General features: G+C 37.8%; 1 protein-coding gene across 3 annotated transcripts; it reads left to right on the top strand.

The window, feature by feature from the left end:
• The first annotated feature begins 5,047 nt into the window (after positions 1-5,047).
• Positions 5,048-23,296, top strand: mtif2 (mitochondrial translational initiation factor 2). Of its 3 annotated transcripts, none has more exons than XM_072683901.1 (15): positions 5,048-5,182; positions 5,413-5,563; positions 6,441-6,503; positions 9,637-9,769; positions 9,884-10,055; positions 10,612-10,772; positions 10,999-11,121; positions 11,255-11,394; positions 11,468-11,592; positions 11,835-12,039; positions 12,648-12,900; positions 12,999-13,139; positions 13,267-13,431; positions 14,230-14,370; positions 22,129-23,296. In XM_072683901.1, the coding sequence occupies exons 2-15, from the start codon at positions 5,420-5,422 to the stop codon at positions 22,296-22,298; spliced, it is 2,136 nt and encodes a 711-aa protein (XP_072540002.1). In that variant the 5' UTR covers positions 5,048-5,182; positions 5,413-5,419; the 3' UTR covers positions 22,299-23,296. The 3 variants fall into 3 exon arrangements, with proteins under 3 accessions (XP_072540002.1, XP_072540001.1, XP_072540003.1); XM_072683900.1 differs by having other exon boundaries at positions 10,945-11,121; XM_072683902.1 differs by lacking the exon at positions 6,441-6,503 and having other exon boundaries at positions 10,945-11,121.
• Positions 23,297-23,704: the final 408 nt, after the last annotated feature.

Genomic DNA, 23,704 nt, shown 5'->3' with positions numbered 1-23,704 from the left:
TGCACAGATTGAGCTAATCTGAAGGCCACGTAAAGTTTGGAGGTCTGTTGCAATTGACTGCAGAAAGTTGGTGACCTCTGCACACAATGCGCTTTAGCATCCACTGACCCCATTTTACATGGCCTACCACTTCGTGGCTGAGTTGTTGTTCCCAATCACTTCCACTTTGTTATAAACCACTGATGGTTGACTAGAATATTTAGTAGCGAGGAAATTTCACTGCTGAACTTCTTGCACAGATGGCATTCTATCACTGTACCATGCTGGAATTCACTGAGCTTCTGAGAGCGACCCATTCTTTCACAAATGTTTTTAAAAGTATTGCCTAGGTGCTTGGTTTTATACAGTGTGTGCAGAATTATTAGGCAAGTTGTATTTGAGAGGATTCTTTTTATTATTGAACAGCCATGTTCTCAATCAACCCAAAAGACTCAAAAAATATCAAAGCTTAATATTTTTGGAAGTTGGAGTGTTTTTTTGTTTTTTTTAGATTTGGCTATCTTAGGAGGATATCTGTTTGTGTGGGTAATTATTACTGTGCAGAATTATTAGGCAACTTAATAAAAAACAAATATATACCCATCTCACTTGTTTATTTTTACCAGGTAAACCAATATAACAAAATTTAGAAATAAACATTTCTGACATTCAAAAACAAAACCAAAAACAAATCAGTGACCAATATAGCCAGCTTTCTTTACGATGACACTCAAAAGCCTTCCAGCCATAGATTCTGTCAGTTGCTTGATCTGTTTACGGACACCACAGCCTCCGAGACACTGTTCAGAGAGGTGTACTGCTTTCCCTCCCTGTAGATGTCACATTTTATGAGGGACCACAGGTTCTCTATGGGGTTCAGATCAGGTGAATAAGGGGGCCCATGTCATCATTTTTTCTTCTTTTAGATCCTTACTGGCCAGCCACGCGGTGGAGTATTTGGATGCATGTGATGGTGCATTGTCCTGCATGAAAATCATGTTTTTCTTGAACGATACTGACTTCTTTCTGTACCACTCACTGCTTGAAGGTGTCTTCCAGCAACTGGCAGTAGGTCTGGGAGTTGAGCTTCACTCCATCCTCAACCCGAAAAGGTCCCACAAGTTCATCTTTGATGATACCAGCCCATACCAGTACCCCACCTCCACCTTGCTGGCTGGAGTCGGAGTGGAGCTCTTTGCCCTTTACTGATCCAGCCTTGTTCAGTGATCACGCTTCAAAAGGTTGGCAATTTGACTTTTCAGAGTCCATCAAATCTCTCCTCTGACCCATTTTGCCAAAAGAAAGGAAGTTTCCTAATAATTAAGCACACCTTATATAGGGTATATACACTACCATGCTAGCAAGTAGAACTGATATCCTTCTCAAACATGTCGGATGAAGAGTAATTTGCTCAGTGGTGTAAGAGTGTATGAGAGTCATTATGGTGACTTTATCAGTGTGAAACTTTAATAGAGCATGGCGTATTTTCGGCCTTATCAGGCGTTGACAAGCGTTGTAATCGCTTGCACTCAAAGCCGTGGGTAGCACAACTATATGTGCTTCGAAATGGGGGAGAATGCAGTCAGTCCACACCAAGTTCAAAACAGATATGTGGTAGAAATACATTTTGGAAAGGTAACCAGTCTAATGTATATTCTTATTATTAATGCATGCATATGGACCTGAGCTTATATGCTTAATAAAGCTCATCACTAATTCCAACTTGATTCTACACTACAGTAACTAATAAGTTTGAAACAGATCTGTGGTGGAACATTTTGGCTGATTTAGCCTTAATCAAAATGCTTGCATGTAATTAATGAATGCATACATGTTTATTCAATCTCATAATATATTATTCATTACAAAACACTTGATATAATGATATAATTGAAGTTATAAGTTTTAGGGAGCAGTATGATGAAAAATGTACATTTTGGTAAAACGTAACCATTATAATGTGTATTGTTAGTCTTAACACATTTACAAATGTGTACCAGAAATATGGGTGCATAACATTCTATATATACAGTGGGGAAAAAAAGGATTTAGTCAGTCACCAATTGTGCAAGTTCTCCCACTTAAAAAAATGAGAGAGGCCTGTAATTGACATCATAGGTAGACCTCAACTATGAGAGACAAAATGAGAAAAGAGGTCTTCTCTGTCCTCCACTCATTACCTGTATTAATGGCACCTGTTTGAACTCGTTAACAGTATAAAAGACACCTGCCCACAACCTCAAACAGTCACACTCCAAACTCCACTATGGTGAAGACCAAAGAGCTGTCGAAGGACACCAGAAACAAAATTGTAGACCTGCACCAGGCTGGGAAGACTGAATCTGCAATAGGCAGCTTGGTGTGAAGAAATCCACTGTGGGAGCAATAATCAGAAAATGGGACACCTACAAGACCACTGCTAATCTCCCTCGATCAGGGGCTCCACGTAAGATCTCAGCCCGTCGGGTCAAAATGATCACAAGAACAGTGAGCAAAAATCCCAGAACCACACGGGGGGACCAAGTGAATGACCTGCAGAAAGCTGGGACCAACGTTACAAAGGCTACCGTCAGTTACACACTACGCCGCCAGGGACTCAGATCTTGCAGTGCCAGACGCGTTCCCCTGCTTAAGCCAGTACATATCCGGGCGCGTCTGAAGTTTGCTAGAGAGTATTTGGATGTTCCGGAAGAGTATTGGGAGAATGTCTTATGGTCAGATGAAACCAAAGTAGAACTGTTTGGTACAAACACAACTCGTTGTGTTTGGAGGAGAGTGAATTCTGAGTTGCATCCAAAGAACACCATACCAACTGTGAAGCATGGGGGTGGCAACATCATGCTTTGGGGCTGTTTCTCTGCAAAGGGTCTAGGACGACTGGTCTGTGTACATGAAAGAATAAATGGGGCCATGTATTGTGAGATTTTGAGTGCAAACCTCCTTCCATCAGCAAGGGCATTGAAGATAAAATGTGGCTGGGTCTTTCAGCATGACAATGATCCCAAGCACACTGCCAGGGCAACAAAGGAGTGGCTTTGTAAGAAGCATTTCAAAGTCCTGGAATGGCCTAGCCAGTCTCCAGATCTCAACCCCATAGAAAACCTTTGGAGGGAGTTGAAAGTCCGTGTTGCCCGCCGACAGCCCCAAAACATCACTGCTCTAGAGGAGATCTGCATGGAGGAATGGGCCAACATACCAGCAAGTGGGAGAACTTGCACAATTGGTGACTGACTAAATACTTTTTTCCCCGCTGTATATTTCAATTAACAACACAGGCATATTCACATGAGCCTGTATTCAGAATATATTTTCCGTTTATGTCTAAGTTTATTCTACAAAATCTGACAAGCATGACACACCAAATGTGAACCAGGTCTGTAGTGAAAATTTTGATTTTGGTCATTCAGCACTGTTTACTGTACATGGTAATTATAAATCAATGCATTTTCATTTGTGTCTGTACTATAGTACAATCTAATAGTGCCCCACAGTCACACTAATCTGCATTTTACAGCACTTGAATGAACTAAGTTTGAACCTTGTCTGTGATGGACAGTTACGGTTTAATTATTTATTAAAGAATTTACAGAGCGTCTTCAGTGTGACACAAAAAGAAATCACTGCATTTAACTTAAAGTCATGAAGTTATTTTAAGAAGTGGCAGCCTATTTCAAAGGCAAAATAAGTTCATTTGTAGTTCTAATATATTTAGGATCTCCCACAATCTTATTACTTTATTACTCTTATTACTTATTACTACAGCTTCAAACACAAACAATAGCTACTTTCCTTACTGAGGACTGTTCTGGAGTGTGGTTTGGAAGTTCAGGGATACAGCCGATAATACCCCATTTCAGGAATTTGCCTGAATTCACACATTCAAATGCTGAAGTTGAGAGATTATTCAGCCAGATGAGGTAAAAACCAAACTTGGAGACCCTTAACTCCATCCTGTATGGTCCAATATGGTCTGAGGTTGTCTGGTGAGGCTTGGAGGGTTAGAGTATAGCAGTTCCACCACACATAACAGACTTTTGATTAAATTTGATATGCTAACATTAAATAACATGGCTAAATTAAATTGAATTAAATTAAATTGTAATTTACGTAAAAAATATTTATGTAATGAGGGTCTAGACAAAGCCTGTTGAGAAGTGACAGCTTATTTCTAAGGCAAAAAAAGAATCAACAGAAGACGTTTATTTATTCAGAGTTCATTTGTAGTTCTAACATATTTAGGGTGTTTTTTGCTTTTTTCCGTCCCACAATATTATCCCACTTTATGCAGAATCAAATGGCTAATGATACCATTTAGCAAACTTAAACAGTTTTAGTGTTTTTTTATCGATCAATGTAGCTTAAGTCCACAACTCATTTTCTTAAGAAGACTCCTGGTATGCAAACACCTGACTTGCTTATTATTAACTAGCTAAATTATTAAAGATTATTAACCCAAGGGTTCACATACTTTATTCACTAGAACTATGAGGTTTTTATGGTTGACATGATCAGAATGTTTTTGTGTTATTATTTTAGGCACATTATATTTGTCAATATGCTTGACTTAGATGAGGATCAGATCACATTTTATGTTTCACAATTAATGCAGAAAATCTTACAATTCCAAAGGGTTCACATACTTTTTCTTGCCACTGTAGTTCAGAATTCTGCAGCCAGGGTCTATAATAAAACTAGACAATTTGACCATTGTTGAGAGTGGCAGATTTATATGTACCAATTGAAGGCGATTGCGCAAATTTAAATTTTTTGTTTTTTTTTCTTATCAGGTTTTATAGGCACAGACTGCTTATACATGATCTGTCATGGCGGCGTCCACGCTCTCTTTTTTTTTTAACTTGCAGCTAGTTATATCGTTACTTCGTATAAAGGTAAGTTTTTTTATTGGGTAATGTAAAGTTAAATAAATATTTGCACTTGAGTGTAGGGAATGCCAGCGTCACCTATGCCTGTAACCTAGTAACCTTGTCGCCCCCAAGCGTGAAGTTTTGTCATGCAAGTGGAAAAAACCCCAACAATACTAAACCATTGCAATGCATTGTGGGAATGACTGTCATGGCGGCGTCCACGCTCTCGGCAATAACATCTGTGGACATATGTGAAGTCCTATTTGCTTTCTGTGACGTTAAAGTGAATTGAATTTTTTTTTAACTTGCAGCTAGTTATATCGTTACTTCGTATAAAGGTAAATTTTTTTTATTGGGTAATGTAATGTTAAATATATATTTGCACTTGAGTGTAGGGAATGCCAGCGTCAGTAGCCATAAAACACTGTCGCACGTGTTGTACTATTTAAAATTGAAAGCTACATCAGAGGTCGTGTAATAATATTCCTCAATGTGTTGAGTTTAGTCGTGTCTGAGTTTCACACTTATTTGGGATGCGTTCTGTTTGAATGCATTTTATGTATTGCAGTACTGGAATGAAGCGATTTGTAGCCTTGATCAGACGGGCTTCGTCAGCTCCTATGATTGATGCCCCCAAATTCCCTGTTGTCTGTCGATGTGCTACGTGGACCCGTGCATCTCCCCTACCTCCTCATGCACGGTATTTGGCTACTCATCAGGTAAAAAAAACTCAGGTCATGGCTTTGTTTGCTATTCTGTCGATGCTCTTTTACCATGCTTTATCACACAATACCTAGCACATAAAGACTGGGTTACAGACAAACAAACAAAAATCATATTAATATAAAGTTAGCTTGATATTAGTTGTTTAATATGATCTAATTGTAATCATTTCAGCCACGTTACATACAGCACTAAAAGCTGGTACAATTATGTGCCACAAATAAGACCACACTTGGATTTTTAATATTCATACAATACTGGCTTTATATACATATGCTTAGCTGTTGGATTTCAGTGCCATATTAAGTAATTATGAATTGATGATTTATGTGTTACTGCCTTAAATATACAGCTTTGACTATTTTTAAATATTTTGAATTGCAGGATTATTTTAACCATGTTACATTCAGCACTAAAAACACTGGATGGTGAAAATAAGTGGCCCTAACAATTTACATTTAGTTATGATGTACTACCAGCTTTATAATATTATTATTATTATTATATTATATTATTAGTATTATTAGTATAAGTCCCACCCCCAGCAGCAGAGAATAGTTCTCCACCAATCAGTTATAACTATTATTCCACACACACTACTTGCTTTTTTAAGGATATAATTAGTGACTTTTCTAGAACACGTTTGTGAATGCTATGCTCCAGATGAAAGCTCTACCTATATTTTGTTCTATTTGTTTATTTTATCTAGAGCGACTTTGTACGCTTGCTGTGATGTCGTTTTTAAAAAAAAAAATTAAGCCTATAATCAAGCTAAGCGCTAGCACATCTGAAGCTCCGGCTAATCCTCCTATAGCCTCTACAAGCATTGCACCCACAGCATGCATTTGAGCCTATATTTTGGTCATTCTACAGCCTCCTGATCTGAACACAACAGGAAACATTTGGAACAACTGGAAAACCTTAGACTGTATGTTGGTAGGTAAAACACAGAAAACAACCAATATTATGTCCAAAGTATTTATGGTGTAGTTTCTGTGTGAACACGTTAGGGCTCTGTGGACAACAGAAAATTGTCAGAAAGAGGTATGCGTCTTTAAAACTTTGAAAGGGTACAACTGTCAAGTTGCCATGATTCTTTTTTTTCCAGGAAATTCTGAGTTGCTAGGCTTAGCGAAGTCAGTACAGGCACTGAGGTTGTTATTACTGTGGTAGGGCCAGAAAGGCTTAATTTACTCTTAGATGATCTCTGTGAATGATCTGTTTAACTTCTAAAGGGCTCACTTCTGTGGCCTAGCATGATATCTGTATAGCTTGAGACTTTCTTTCGTTCCACCTTGTATCTCAGAGACAAGGTGAAAAGTGTCTTCATGTAATCCACACCTAAGTTCTGAGGTAGATCGATAGTGTTCCAGTCCAACAAAAGTATTTAATACAATAGCAAAATCTTCTAACCGCTGCGGATCTCGCAATGCAGGTAGCAATCACTGAGCAGGAACTAGTTGCATAGTCCCAGCAGGAAAAGTAGGGGGGGTTTAGCAGAACCAATTACTGTGGGCCAAGCAGAAATATGTGGCTGCCCTGATGACACTGATGGAGAAGTAGATGATGCAGACTGTGCTGGTGCTGACTGAGCATGATTAACTGAGATGGGAGCTGGCTGTAGCTCTGGGGTTAAGGAAGGCTGGTGTACACAGTCTGGCCTAATTCTTCTGTCAGAAAGAATTCAGCAATCTAGAGGTTTGAGTCTTGGTGCAAGGTGTCCTGTTATTCAGAGCTAATACAACCCTAGGTTCAGTATGTCTGTTATAGTGAGTGAAAATAGTGAACAATGTTCACCACATTTGTGGTAATCACAGAAAAAAACTAATTTCAGCATTCCAGATGTGACATGCAATAAATGCATGTTTATACTCTGCTCTCCATAAAATCCTCTCAGAAATAACTGTCTCTTTATCTTCTCCGAGTAAATGGTCACCCAGCCCGACCTGCTAGAAGATTGCCCAGTCAGACCAGCTGCCACCTACCAGTCCGACCATCAGGCCTCTCACCCACCACCACCCATACCAGACCAGCGGCACACCCTCCTACCACTGCTACCTGTTTAATGACCATGTTAAAACCTAAATGGGCTCTATTAATCTGCCACTATTAATATCACCACTATTCACTATCTACACCATGATTAGTATATTATGATTATGATCAGAGCAGTTCAACAGTATAGATGGTTTGGTAACTTTTATTAATAATGTTTAAATAGTTCTGACCAGAGGAGGATGTGTCTCCTTGTGAGTCTTGGTTCTTCTCAAGGTTACTTCTTCCAGCTCTGAGGGAGTTTTTCCTTGCCACTGTCGCCGTTGGCTTGCTCACTGGGGGTCTTTGATCCTTCATGTCTTAGGATATTTCTTTTTTTGTCTCTGTCTTTTACTAATTACTAATTATGTATAGCTGCTTTGTGACAACAGTTGTAAAAAGCGCTATACAAATAAATTTGGCTTGACTTGTTATGATGAGGTCAATGACCATAACAAATTTGATGCATATTTGACCACCTTAATTCCCACAATTATTCTGTATTTGGAGCTTTTGAAACATGCTGTTTCTAACAAGATTGAAGTCTGTGCCAAATTGCATCAGGTGTTGAGCGTCGGATATGTTTTTGTTGTGTGTTTATTTACCTTAAATTCTGTGCCATCTTATTTTTAGTGCTATGTTAATGGAAGTTTCTCTTTAAATTCAGTCAGTTGCCAACATTCGGCCCATTTCATTCTCTATGGGACAAATTCTTTCCCTACACGGAATTCGTGCATCTGATCAAAAAACTGTTTATTTAAACAGCCATGATAAAAGGAATGAACAAAAGCACCTAATAATAATCACAGAAATCTATAGGGCCTTGCACATCTAGTTTTCTGGCCCTAGTAATTGCAAGCAGTTCTCTTTGTCTTCCAGACATCCACCATTCCTGTTAACTATTAGTTCTTAAAGTGCAATTTTTGATATTTGGGTCAATAAGTGAACAGCCCAATTTTTAAATGGTAAAGATAAGTGTTTATTGCAATTGTTCAAACATTTAAGAATGTTGTGTGCACAAATTTGTAATTATAATTTTACAGCATTTTAGGAGGTTAACAGAAATAAAGGAATATTACAAAAGAGTAAAAAAACGAATAAACATGGGATACAAAGAGAGCAAGCCAAAGGAGATAGTAGCAAGGAAAAGGACTCCCTCACAGCTGGTGGAGGAAAGTGCGTATAAATGGCATAAACTCACCTTAACCCAAAACAGCAAGTTTCTTGTTATGTTTGAGTGTACTGATATAATGATTGATATGTTTAGAAATAGTAGTAATAAAGGTTAATAAGTAGTGGTAGTAGAAGTAATTGCAGCAATTAAAAAATAAATGGCTAGAATTCATGTGAAATTATGGTAAACAGTGTTGTCAGTAAAATAGGTGGGCGACTGGTCTGAAGCAGGTAGCAGGAGGCCCTGATCGTCAGTATTTTATCAGTTTTATACTGGCGAGCAGTCAGAAAAAGAAAGAAAGCTAAAATGGAATTGGTTCCGTTTTGTTTTTGGAGTGCAAAGAATATTCAACAATTATCAACAATTCAGTGTGGCTTGTGACTCGGGCAACTCTGAATAAATAATTTTATCTTTCTCTTTAAGGTCTTTTTCCTCATTAGGCCAAATAATGTGAGTGCTGCCATATCACATCAACAGAGGTGTCTGGTGGTTGTTTCAGACATGGGAATTAACGTTGGCCGCTGGGTGGTTGTTGTGTGTTTTTTTTTTTTTTTTTTTTTTTTTTTTTTTTTTTTTTACTGGAGCCCTTGAAACAGGAGCAGGAATTTTGGGGGCAGGAATCAAGTTAAGAAAATAATCCCAGGAGCAGATTTTCTTGAGGGTACATAATTAAAATTGCTGCAAATATGAGCATAAATAGCACTGGACGACAGAGTACTATTGTATATGCTAGAGTTAAGCCCAAAGATAACTGAAAAGTTTGTTGTATCTGAAGCACATTAGCGAAAATGTTGGAATCCTAACTTTGAAGGGGTTGATGATTTTGATTGATGATTTTGACTGTTTGTGTTTTGAAACCAGGGAAAAGGGCATTGCAGAGGTAAGAAGATTACAGTGAAACCATCAAAAATGAAGAACCAGGAGAAGAAGGAAGTGGAGATCAAACATTTGATGACCATGTCTGAACTTGCTCAAGCTATGAACAAAGACATAGGTTAGTGCAAATGGTACTCCTGTTTCTCAACAAACAAATTAAGGCAAATAGTTCTATTATGTTTTAGATATGCTTGGTTTTTTGGCATTATTACACCTTGTTACACCTCTGCAGATCATGTATATGAAGCTCTACTCAGCACATCTGAGGACCTTGGTGATCTGGAGCCAAACACTGTGCTGTCTGAGAAGTGGATAAAAGAGGCAATAAAGAGGTGTGGGATGAAGTACAAATGGGCCATAGTTGTGGAAACCAAAGACAGAGAAAACAAAGACATCCAGAGACGGTAAAAAGTTGGATTTATAATCACGGTCCACCACAAGTAGTCGTGGGCTGTATGTTTGTATGTTTTACTATTGAACATGTTATAGTAAGTTGGCATTCTTTCCAAATAGAAACATGTAGAAAACAGTAAGCCTGTCACAGGCCTTTGTAGGTTAACAGTGGTTTATTTTTCTACAAATAAGCTTATTTAACAACTGACACATTTCAAACTGTTTTGTTGTGGAAAACAGAATTGACATAAATGGCATTTCATGTGTGAATATGTTTAACCAGACTAAATTGCTCAGCTTGACCTAATATCAGTGATGTGTATTATAAACATTACACAATGTAAAGCCACATCCCTCTGCTTTGTCATTTACGTGTCTTTCCCCTCCTTTTTGAGAAATAATTGCCTTTTGGATATTTGAATGTTCTATAGCTTTCTTTTTTGTGACCATATGAGATATGGCCATATGTGACCATATTTTAATTGGGTGCGTTAGTTGTATTATTCTGTAGGTGAGAGTGGCAAATGAAATTTGGACACATTGACATTGTATTATTTCTTTTGACAGACCTCCTCCAAATGTTGCTAATTTAGCGACTAGACCTCCAGTGGTAACTATTATGGGGCATGTGGACCATGGGAAGACCACACTGTTGGACAGCCTTAGGAAGAGTCAGATTGCTGCACAAGAGGTTGGAGGCATCACACAGCACCTTGGAGCCTTTCTAGGTAGCAGCATTACCGTGTTATAGGTCTTTTGTAGTCCTCAGCAACATATATGTAATATCACTCTGTCCTACGTACAAAAAGATGAGGTTTTCTTTCCTTGAACATGCATGAAAAATCCAATATGCTTATATACAAGATAACTTTGTTAGATTTCAACTTGATTACTGTTTAGTCAAGCTGCCCTCTGGTGAGATGATCACATTTCTGGACACCCCTGGCCATGCAGCATTTTCTGCCATGAGAGCACGTGGAACCCTGGTTACTGATATCATAATTTTGGTGGTTGCTGCTGATGATGGAGTGATGAACCAAACCATTGAATCCATACAGCATGCCAAAAAAGCCAAAGGTAATAGGCACAACTTGCGTCTTTATTAACAGCATCATGCACAGTAGAAAAACAAATGTGATATAATCCTGGAAATATACTATGCTTTTGTTTATATCTGCAGGCTTTCAGTAAACAATGTACTTTTTTCTAGTTCCAATCATTATTGCAGTGAATAAATGTGATAAGCCTCAGGCAGACCCTCAGAAGGTGAAACATGATCTGCTGGCCCATGATGTTGTGTGTGAAGAGCTGGGAGGAGATGTTCAGGCCATCCATATATCTGCTTTGAAGGTGTGTGTGTGTGCATGCAGGCACCTAAGTACAAAAATCTTTTTATAGTGCAGTAAGCTTTATATGTTTATAGGGAGAAAATGTCTTGGAGCTGACTGAAGCAACAGCAACACTTGCTGAGGTACTGGAGCTGAAGGCTGACCCCTCAGGCCTGGTAGAGGGCACAATCATAGAAAGTCACACAGACAAGGGCAAAGGGTATGTATCCACATACATTTGTGGGATTATTTTCAAATGTAGCAAATACCTCACTAACTGTATAAAATTTTATTAAAACTGGGAATTTGTAGTGATATGGATATTTACCATTGCTTGCAGTGGTCATCAACTTCTATTGTTGGTTTTACAATCAAGCTAATCAAAGTAAACTTAACTTTTGGGTAGAATACATAAACCAATACAAAACAATGTAAGCTAGACACATTTTAATTCTTTTGCAGACCTGTTACAACAGTGATAATTCAACGGGGCACTCTGAAGAAGGGCTGTATACTGGTAGCAGGAAGAGCCTGGGCTAAAGTGCGCTTTCTGTTTGATGCAAACAATAAAGCAGTAACTAATGCGGGGCCAGGCACGCCAGTGGAAGTTGTTGGTTGGAAGGAGCTACCTTCTCTTGGGGAGGACATTCTCGAAGTGGAGTCAGAGGTCAGAAAAAGTTGTGTATTTGTGTGTGTGTGTGTGTGTGTGTATATATTGAATAAGTTTGATTACAATTGGAGGTATTTTTTGTTACTTGAAGAGAAGATTTGCACTGTTTAAAATGTACAGATTTAATATATAATTTGTGAACTGTAGAGATGCTTACATTATCACATTACTACTATTACAATGCAGTGTATGGTATCGAGAATTGTACCAACTACCAAATGTCTGGTATTGTGACCTCCTTAAACACCAGATGACACTTCTTATACACATTTTTTTTACATTTAACTCCCTGTAGATATAGAGTTCCATTCCATTCCATTCAGTATTCAGCTTCATGTTTTGAATTATGGCAAATTCCCAATTTGGATATTTGAATTGTTGTGTGACATGTCAGGTGATGGTGTATATGTATGCCTAACAATAATAACAAAATACCAAACGTACATTTAAATATTGTAAGTTCAAATTGTTTACTGTAGCCTATTGAAAATTATATTTGAAATATAGATGAGATTATCAACTAGGCTGATAATTTAGTGACCCCTAATATAATCATAAAAAAAATATGGGACTGTGCTTAAAAGAACCTTTCTTTGAGTTCTTAGCAAAGGGCACGTGAGGTGGTGGAGTGGCGCACATATGTGGATGAGCAGAACAAGCTGAAAGAGGATCAGATGATGATTGAGGCCAAACAGAGAGAGCACAAAGATAGTTATAAGAGAGAAAGACAAAATCTGGCTCATCTCAGTTGGAAGCAGAAAAGAGCTGCTTTGTACCATGCCAACAAACATCGTATGGCCTGCAGACTCAGTGAGAAAGCTGAGACTAAGCATCTCAGTTTGCCCCTTATTATCAAAGGTGAACTATCTGTACAGTTTTATATAGTTTTGTCAATGTCTGAAATATTTATTTACTAGTAAAATGCACATAAACTGATTGTACCTTGCTGATTTTAGGTGATGTTGATGGCTCAGTGGAGGCCATTTTGGATGTTCTTGAAAGTTATGATGGAGATGAACAATGTCAAATGAACATAGTGCATTTTGGTGTTGGGGACATCTCAGAAAATGATATTAACTTGGCTGAGGCATTCTCAGGTGTGTTCTATTTTTTTATGTTGTAAAGATGTTTATCAGATATGTACTGATGCTGTGATGTGCTCATTGTAACTAGTGCATCTTTCACATGTATTTTGATTTTTTCTTTTCTTTCTATCTATGGCAGGGACAGTATATGGCTTCAATGTTTCTGCTAATAAATCCATACAGGACATGGCTGCAAGAAAGGGAATACCCTTAAAGTTGCACCATGTAATCTACCATTTAATAGACAACCTGAAAGAGGACCTTAGCAGAAAACTTCCCCCAACCACTGAAGAGAATATAATGGGTAAGCTAATTGTCCATTTAAATGACAAATATAGTTCCTTTAGCTTTTTTGAGATGGAATCAATCCACTTGTCTTCTACCTGCCTCTTTCAGCTTCCAGCATGTCTGTGCATAATTCTTTTTTTTTAGACCCCAGGCAACAAACATGGTATGTGTGGTTTACATTGGCGGACTACCATACTTTGATTCCACACCACATCATGCCCTTTTTTATTTAATGTATTTAATTTGTAATAAATAGGCAGCAGTGGACTGATGCCCTGTTCAGAGGGTATTTTGTAGAAGTTCAGAATTGTTTTAGGGTTGTTTTGCTGATTCTTGCTTGGGATGCCTTGACTGTACATGGCATTATTAAATCTAAAGGTTACCAAAGAATTTGAGCACAATGCAGCATGACAGTGACAAGACAATAAAAGCATATCTCAAAAAGCACACAGAAATAGTTGAGTTCTTAAGTGGCCAGAAATGAGCCACTTCAATTCGGAAAGACCTGGAACAAACTCAACTTGCTCAACTTTCCCGCTCCATCATCTTATACAGACAAAAAAAAATGTTTTCCACTCAATTTTTCTTGTCCATTAGTTTTTTGTTGCTGTGTATTCTTAATTTTTAAATTGTATAACTAGTCCTTTTAGTTTCATGTTAGGTCATTTGTGTTTTCTTTTTCTCAGGGAATTTATTACTACTTTATTCTCTTTTGCATGCACAATGCTTCTGGTAACATGTGGATTCATTCAAACAATTACATTTAGAACTGTTCTTATTTTAAAGCTTATTTCTAACACTCTTGTTTTTTTAGGTGAAGCTACAGTTCTGGCCACATTTGATGTGACTGTAGGGAAAAAGAAAATGCCAGTGGCTGGCTGCAGGGTTCAGAAGGGCCAGCTAAACAGGAAGATGAAATTCCGACTTATCAGAGGAAAGAAGATTCTCTGGGAAGGTATATTGCACCCTTTTTTCACTGAAGCAGCAATTACTACCCCAGTCATCAGGAATGTGTACAGGCACATTTAGCATATGTTTGACATCGAGTACATAAAAGAATGGTCCCATTTGGTGTATTAAATTGCATCACGACTGTTGATGTAATTTGGCAGTTTGAGATTTCCCACCCCCAAGATTATGAATCCAAAACTTGACATTTTAAAAATAATTATAGTAATAGAACCAGATTGGCTTTGGTCAAGTGTACACTATGTACCTAATTCCCAGAACAGCCTAATATTATAACATTACTTTAAAACATTTAATGTGACACAATTTTGCTAAGATACTTCTGCTTATCCTTTTTCTTTTATTTGTAGAAAATGCAGCAGATTAACCATGATTACCAGTGACTGATATAAGAACAGCATAGATAGGCTATCTGTGTTATTACAAATGTGTGAAATAGACAGTAGTTGGGGCTCCTATTAGTGGTTCTCACTCCTAGCAGTGAGAACTGCCACAGGTTCCTAGTATAGTAGCAAAACATTCAGTTAACATTCAAAGATTTTGTACATTTGAAATACTACAAAGGGTTACTAATACTGTTGAAGAGCTGTTCAGTCTGGCATGTTGGTCATGGAATTGTCAATGACAATGGCAGACAACTTATACTGCCAATTGTTTGGAGCAATAAGATTTGTATACATCTAAAGGCTACAAGCTTAATACTTAAATCTAATGCCAAATAATGTCAAAAGGATCCAAATACTGTAGTTGGCAAAAGTTTACTTATAATTATTATTGACAGGAAAGTGAAAGGTTGTGTCCAGAATGGCTTCTTATTTATGATTTAGGGCACTATAAAGTATGTCGTTGAGTAACTGAATGTTGAACATTAATCAGCAAGGTTTGGTTAAAGACCACTTGCTTCGGCCAAGACAAACAAGTCTTTTATCTATGTTGGAGGGACTTCTAAACATGTTAACTGCCGTCTTGTTGGCTGTGCAGAAGCCCAACTTAACTTTCTGTACTTCATGATCGAACATCTAAACAAGAAAACATTCATATTCGAAAATAATACATATAGGGATTGACGTTTAGATTTTTTTAAATATGGTCATTTTTTTATGTTGTGTTGAATGCAACTAATGACACAAATGACTACTACTAGGATTGTAGGAATGACTACTATGGCTTCTGCAGATCAGTGAGACATGTGCCTATTCAAAGCTCTCTCTCTCTCTTTTCAAACTAAAAATGATGAATCATTGTACATCGGCCTAATTTTTACTGAATACTGAATTTCACTACCAACATACCACCATCATTTTTTTATTTTATCTGTGATCCTCTCTGCCTGCCTCTCCTCTGTCTGAGCTACTACACTGGGATTGGGTTGTTTTTGTCACCTGACAAAATCACACCTATGAATGCCATATGAACAGAGATCAAAAACATTTATTATTACCATCATTATTGTTGACTCTACACAATTGTGACTTTGACTTTACATAAAGTAGTTTCTTATGTACCAAATACATTGATTAAGCAGTGATGGACCATTAGTATTTTTTTTTTTTTTTTTCAATTAAATAAAAAAAATGATTGCTAGGGACAATTTAGTAGTTGCTGGATATTGGTAGGGAACTGTATCATCCATACCCAATTCTACAGGCAGTTTGCTGATGCTTGTTGTCTGAATTCAATAGTCCACGTTCTTGAGCTGACTTTTGACCCGTGCCTTTAGTGTGTTACATTTCTGGTAAAGCAGTCTCTGAAGTCTTGCCAGGAAAGTTGGAAATCAATCTTGGTTGAATTTTTGAATCCATTTGATTGAGGAAACACCTGCTCAAGATATTGAGTAACTGAGACTGTCGGGCATTTACAGTGGGGAAAAAAAGTATTTAGTCACCAATTGTTCTCCCACTTAAAAAGATGTGAGGCCTGTAATTGACATCATAGGTAGACCTCAACTATGAGAGACAAAATGAGAAAAAGAATTTATTTGCAAAAAATGATGGAAAATAAGTATTTGGTCACCTACAAACAAGCAGGATTTCTGGCTGTCACAGACCTGTAACTTCTTCTTTAAGAGGCTTCTCTGTCCTCCACTCATTATCTGTATTAATGGCACCTGTTTGAACTTGTTAACAGTACAAAAGACACCTGCCCACAACCTCAAACAGTCACACTCCAAACTCCACTATGGTGAAGACCAAAGAGCTGTCGAAGGGGACCAGAAACAAAATTGTAGACCTGCACCAGGCTGGGAAGACTGAAATTGCAATAGGCAAGCAGCTTGGTGTGAAGAAATCTACTGTGGGAGCAAAAATCAGAAAATGGGAGACCTACAAGACCACTACTAATCTCCCTCGATCAGGGGCTCTACGTAAGATCTCAGCCCGTGGGGTCAAAATGATCACAAGAATGGTGAGCAAAAATCCCAGAACCACACGGGGGGACCTAGTGAATAACCTGCAGAAAGCTGGGACCAGCGTTACTAAGGCTACTGTCAGTAACACAAAAGTTCACCGCCAGGGACTCAGATCTTGCAGTGCCAGACGTGTTCCCCTGCTTAAGCCAGTATATATCCGGGCTCGTCTGAAGTTTGCTAGAGAGCATTTGGATGTTCCGGAAGAGTATTGGGAGAATGTCTTATGGTCAGATGAAACCAAAGTAGAACTGTTTGGTACAAAGACAACTCGTTGTGTTTGGAAGAGAGTGAATGCTGAGTTGCATCCAAAGAACACCATACCAACCGTGAAGCATGGGGGTGGCAACTTTGAAGCTGTTTTTCTGCAAAGGGACTAAGACGAATGGTCCGTGTACATGAAAGAATAAATGGGGCCATGTATTGTGAGATTTTGAGTGCAAACCTCCTTCCATCAGCAAGGGCATTAAAGATTAAACGTGGCTGTGTTTTTCAGCGTGACAATGATCCCAAGCACACTGCCAGGGCAACAAAGGAGTGGCTTCGTAAGAAGCATTTCAAGATCCTGGAGTGGCCTAGCCAGTCTCCAGATCTCAATCCCATAGAAAACCTTTGGAGGGAGTTGAAAGTCTGTGTTGCCCGCCGACAGCCTCAAAACATCGCTGCTCTAGAGGAGATCTGCATGGAGGAATGGGCCAACATACCAGCAACGGTGTGTGCCAACCTTGTGAAGACTTACAGAAAACGTTTGACCTCTGTCATTGCCAACAAAGGATATATAACAAAGTATTGAGATGAACTTTTGTTATTGACCAAACACTTATTTCCCACCATTATTTGCAAATAAATTCTTAAAAAAAAAAAATTTCATTTCGTCTCTCATAGTTGAGGTCTACCTATGATGTCAATTACAGGCCTCTCATCTTTTTAAGTGGGAGAACTTGCACAATTGGTGACTGACTAAATACTTTTTTTCCCCCACTGAGGTGTTGTACTGGACTACTGCATACCCTGCTAAATTACCATCCACAGTCATGTGGAGTACCTTCATCTGGAGTTGTAAGTCTTTCTGCTGAATTTACACTGTTACACTTATGAATTGTCAGTTCAGGTGCTGACAGTGTTTGTGATAGGATGTCCGTCTAGAACTCCAAATGAGTTCGCAAGGTATGCAGGACATGATTGATATATTGGGCTACCTTATGACCTATAGTGATGGATGTGGCTTTTATATGTGCAGAGGTTGCTTGTAGACAAGCCTTGGTGACATGGTGGCATTCCCTGCTCAATTTTGTCAAGTTAGGACCTAAATTAAGCAATTGATTGATATCCCCTATCAGATGCATGTGTCAAAATTGCATTTGCATACCTATTTTATTTGACACAAAAAGTTGGAAATGCAAATGCTGGAGCTGTACACAGGTCTGCTTTAATAGTCTCAAAAGCATAAAGTGCTTCCTTATCCCATTCTAATTTTCCCTTTAAATTTTGCTTACCTGCTTCACTAATGAACCTTTGTAAAGGAGATGTTTTTAATGAAAAATTGCATAATCACGGTCTGCTGTATCCTCCATACTTAAGAAAGTTACCACTTCAGACACTGTTACTCTATACTGTACTGTTGCATTTTACCTGCTGTCATGTGAGCTATGGTAATGACTCTTTCGCTCCTTTTAACTTTCTGCGTAGGTGTTCTGCCTCTTCTTGGCAAATTGTTTGTTTTTGTTTACTGTTTGTTCTTTCTCTACCAATGCTGTCAATGCAATTAAATCTGCCTTTCATTGTTAGGGGAACAAAGTATAATCACAAATATCGCAATACTGCAAAATCATTCTTTTGACTTGATGTCCCTCAAATCCATAGCTAGTGTTCTATTAAACACGGAAAGGGATTTACTTAATCCCTACGGTATACGAATATACATCATTAGTTTTCTTCCGTACGTGAATGCAAATTGATACCTGGAACGTTCATGCAGTGGTACACTGAAGAACGCTTAGCATAGATATATTACAGTGTAGAACTTAGTGTCAGGTGGAATGTTGGATAGCATTGTGTGTGTGGATCAGGAGTTACTGGTGTTTCGGCCTCATCAATTGCATTGTAAATCTTGCACTAATTAGCATTTTTAGGAATTGAGTTTCCACACCGGACATATTGGTGTGCTACATGGGCTATTTGTTTCAACCAGAACTCTAGCTTTCAACAACCCTTCTTTTGTTTAATTTCGTTATAAGCAGCTCTATTAAGTGGATACTGTTGTTAAGGTAGGCAGGCATTAGGTTTTACCTGATTTTGTACTTTACCTCCAGATGTCGCTAAGTGACACAGCTCTTCATCAAGGCCATTGCTGCAAATAGTTTTCAGTAATTTTGTTCCATTTACACGTATTTATTTTTAATTCCGCTTCTGAAGCTATCCCTGTAGCAGCTACCAAGTGTAAGGAAGTTAAAGGGAGTCCTTCTTAGAAACCTTTATGCCCGTCATTGGTGTGAGTGTATGTATAGATAGTATGAATGTGACAATCAATAAAAACAGATTACAAGTTTTAATGTATGAAAACTTAATGTTAATGAATGAAAATGTATGAACGTGAAATTTAAGGGAGTTGTACTAGATAGCAGTATTCTACAACAGAGTCTTTTCTTGTCCACTCCTTGGTTTCTGGTTGGGAGGGATTCACCTTTGTCTTCCTGTGGACCACTGGAGGCAAAATCCTGCTAAAACGGAGCATGTGTAACAAGTCCTTTTTCCAAAAGTCATTAATTTAAGTGTATAATACACTGCTCAAAAAACAACACAATGTAACCCCAAGTCAGTCATACTTCTGTGAAATCAACTTATCCAGTTAGGAAGCAACGCTGATTGTGAATCAATTTCATCTGCTGTTGTGCAAATGGAACAGACAACAGGTAGAAATGAGAGGCAAGACAACCCCTATAAAAGAGTGGTTCTGCAGGTGGTAACCACAGACCATTTCTCAGTTCTCATCGATGTTTTGGTCACTTTTGCATTTTGTCAGTGCTCTCACTCCTAGAGGTCACATTGTCTACAACCCACAGACTGTCCAGGAGATGCTTTAATCCAGATATTTTTTTCATTTTTCAACTGAAATGTTTAATTCATTGAGATCTAGGATGTTATTTTAGTGTTCCGTTTATTATCATTATTTTCTTTTTTTTTTAAAGTATATGCTCCCCATTCATAATTAGGTTCTCTGCATTTCTCATCAGTTTTTTTTTTTTTTATTCTCCCTTTACATTTACATCAATTGTGTTAGACAATGCTACTGCATGCCAATCAGAATTTTCTCTCAGCATTTTGTATCATAAATTCCTATCATCTAGGATGTAACATAAGACTGGAGTATATCATTGATGGTCAAGAACATATGCAAACAACCATAGCCGTGTCTGATGTGAGTAGACCTAGATGTTTAGTCAGTCCATCTCATACACACACGCACCAATCACTGCGCACATCTGTTCTGCAAAAAAATTCTGGACATGCTCAGCCACAGTCCAGTGCCATAAATCAAACCCTTCCTTAATATAAGTAGCACTCACAAAGATCTCTGTTATGACAACTATAGAATCATTTTGTATGCTCGCTGAGTACAGTTGTTTCAACACGCAACGTTTTAAAAGCAGAGATTGCTTATAAAAAGGTACTCATTGGGCAGAACAGCATACAGGACTTTTGTCGGTTTATAACTGTTATTCTTAGTTAATGAAAATCAAATCAACAACCAGACAAGCTAATTCATCTATACTATTTTATCGTTAATAGTGCTGTAAACCTAAGAGTTTAATTACTGTTATATTTTTCTTACTGATACCCTTAAAAAATCTAATTATATTGTCACTTCATTCCCTCGTCAAACACAAGTCAAGATTTTAATAACATGTTCAAAGGATCTAAGAGGTGTAATATCAACAATTACTAAGATACAATGAATGACTGTACTATTGCCTGTAGGATTATTTCTCACTTTGCTGATCTTAGAAAACATTTAGACCATTAAAACATACATTTAATATTTACCCCCTTATTTTATGTACACAAGGGCTTCTGCTAACTTTTTATGCATGCTTTTTCAGACTCTTGAATATTTCTTTAAATACTTTTATCTTTAAGTAAATACTTTAAGTTATTTACATTTTTCTGGATCGAAACCGTATTCATTTTTCTTTTTTTGTGATTTTCTATTGTCACAATGTTTATTAACTCTGAGCAAGATTAACTAAAAGCATCTAAGCACCACAAAAACCTCCTCAAGCAGAATTGAAAAAGACTGCTAGCTTTCTTATCTTGACTTCTAGACAAAGGCTACTCTATCACATTTTTGTTGTCTAATGTTTCAGTTCCGCTTGTAGTCAGTCAAAAAGATACTTTTAGGTGATGTGCTTCTCATCTAGTTCCGCCTATATCCAAAGCTTGCCAAAAAGATTTGTTCTTGCTTGGCGCTTCTTTACCCCACATCAAACACCCCACGTGACTCAGTCCTCTCAAAGGCCCAGATTTTAACTACTTGTTATCCTACACTTCAGGCGGGCCGATGAGTCTTTAATTTAGCAAACCTAATTTAAGACTTCAAGAGGATCTGCAGGAACCCTGTTAAATCTCTCCTTAGGACCTAACATGCTGCTTCTTGAGATCTGGCCTGCTTCCTGTTGCCAGACAGGTTCTATTTAAGTGATTGTTTAAATGTAAGGCATATTTAGGTGTTAACAGATCTGGATTGCACATTGGTGAAACAGGGTTTGAACAAATCTTTATCTTCAGCAAATTGAAGGATCGTTTAAAAGCTGCATTTTTGTATTTATCTTATTAAAATGAGTTGGGTGATTTGAGGCCATAAAAACATGCAAAAATGGAAGAAATTGGAAAGGAGCCATTTTTTTCCTTGTGTCTGAATGGCAGTATGCGGTTTATCAGAGGCAACACACAAAGATACTTAAAGAAAACTTTGTAGCGTTTTTACCTTACAATTGTCATCCAAAGATCAATTTAGTCTTTCCATGGTGGGGCACCTTTAATAGGTGTCAATGTAAACATATTTTAATTTTTGTTACTCAGCATTGATATTAAGAATGTGAAACTATTCACCCCAACCACTACTTTTAATGAGATTTTAAATGAGGTTTTAATTGTAATATGAATATCACATTTCTCAGATTTCGTATATAATATTTCATCTCTGGTTCAAGACAATCATTTGAGTTTGTTATATATATTTGGTATTTATCTGAAAAATGTTGTGTATTCACTTAGTCTTAGAAAAAAATATTTTAAAAATGTTAAAGTGGACATTTACAGGTATGTTTTTTTTCCCCTTAGGATCTCTGACTGCACTAAAACATCACAAAGATGATGTGCAGATTGTGAAGGCAGGCATGGAATGTGGTCTTTCTTTGGACGAAGTCTTTGATTTCAATATTGGAGATGAAATACTCTGTTATGAAGAAATTGAGAAACTGCAGAAGATATCTTGGGAACCAGGATTTTAAGGGACTTCTTGACCGCAGAGTATTTAATATAATTCAAATGAATGTCTTGTCAATGTGTCCAGACATTATCCAGGCCAACCTAATGCCATACAAAGCAATGGGTATTAAGCAGAATTAAACAGAAACAGACTGTCTAAATTTGATGCTGTAAAACTAACTAGATTAAACTACCACAAAAATGCTAATAATTTTTGCCTGCATTTAGCCTTTGTTCTGTTTTGTGAAATCACTATTGAGTTTATTGAGCAGCAGTGTTTTTGACTGAATAATAAATGGACTCCAGTTGTACAGTCTTTTAGTCATTATAACTCCTTCAAGAAAGTTAGGTGTTGTCTTGAATAAATAATTTTGCAACAGTTTTAAACACCATATTTTATTATGTGGGCCACATCAACTATGAGAAACCAACCAGGGAAGAGATCCAGAATGCCTTCGCCGTTGAAAAATGGGGAGGTGGCTGGACTTAACATACTAGCCAAAGCAATGAAGACTGTATGGGAAGAAATGGAAGGAAAGGTGTTTTACTGGACTAGAAATAGGGCTACCTTATCAAGCTACCATAAAAGGAGAACTTTGCAATTGCATATATTATAGTCATCAGTTCCAGTCCTCTTGATCTCATTTAAGAGAAACATTGATTATCTCCATGGCCACTGATTGGTCCGACCAGCATGAGATCTCTGTCTGTACCTGAACTTCCTTTGTCAGCCTTTGTTTAAATTTAAGCATGAGAAGTTTGATTGTATTATTTAAATAATATAAATGTGTTGCTGGTGTAGATGGCTGGGGGTTTGACCAATTATGCAGGAGCCTCATCTTTGGTGGTATGGCCATGTCATGCGAAGCGATGAGTACTCAATAGCCATAAGAGGGGAAGCAAAGGGTGACTCGATAGACCCGAAGATGGTTGACAGGTGTCGCCCCAGAAGATGAGCCTGCCCTTCCTCCATCTGTAGGAACCATTTTCTGTTTTCAACTTAATAAAAATTCTACACATATTCATTGGCTTTGGCTCGTTTTCTGTGAGAAACATAAATCAGAAAACATTTTCAAAGACCCCATTCTCATTTATAATACATATAGGGTCTTTGGTCTCATGAAAGTGGAAATAATAGGTCCTGTGCACCCTCATTTTCACCTCCTCCACTCTGGGCCTGTGTGTGTGTGTGTGTTTTTGAGGGAGAAGAAGGAGAGAGTAAAGCAGGTGAATGGGCCCTTGGTGTGAGCGCCTACATTGTTTTCGCACAAGGTTGCAACAATGTTGCAAAATTGGAGTACCCAACACTATCTGAACCCACATTTCACCCTCTGTCTTGCGGACCTCACTATAAATAGCTCTATCGGCATGGTTCCATAAAGACAAAAGGTTGTGATGGTCATACAGAGGCAGACGTTTCAAAATTTTA

This window comes from Salminus brasiliensis, chromosome 7 (assembly GCF_030463535.1).
Source record: "Salminus brasiliensis chromosome 7, fSalBra1.hap2, whole genome shotgun sequence".
Classification (NCBI taxonomy): Eukaryota; Metazoa; Chordata; class Actinopteri; order Characiformes; family Bryconidae; genus Salminus; species Salminus brasiliensis.
The sequence above is the reverse complement of the archived record's forward strand: the minus strand, read 5'-3'. Positions and strand labels throughout refer to the sequence as shown.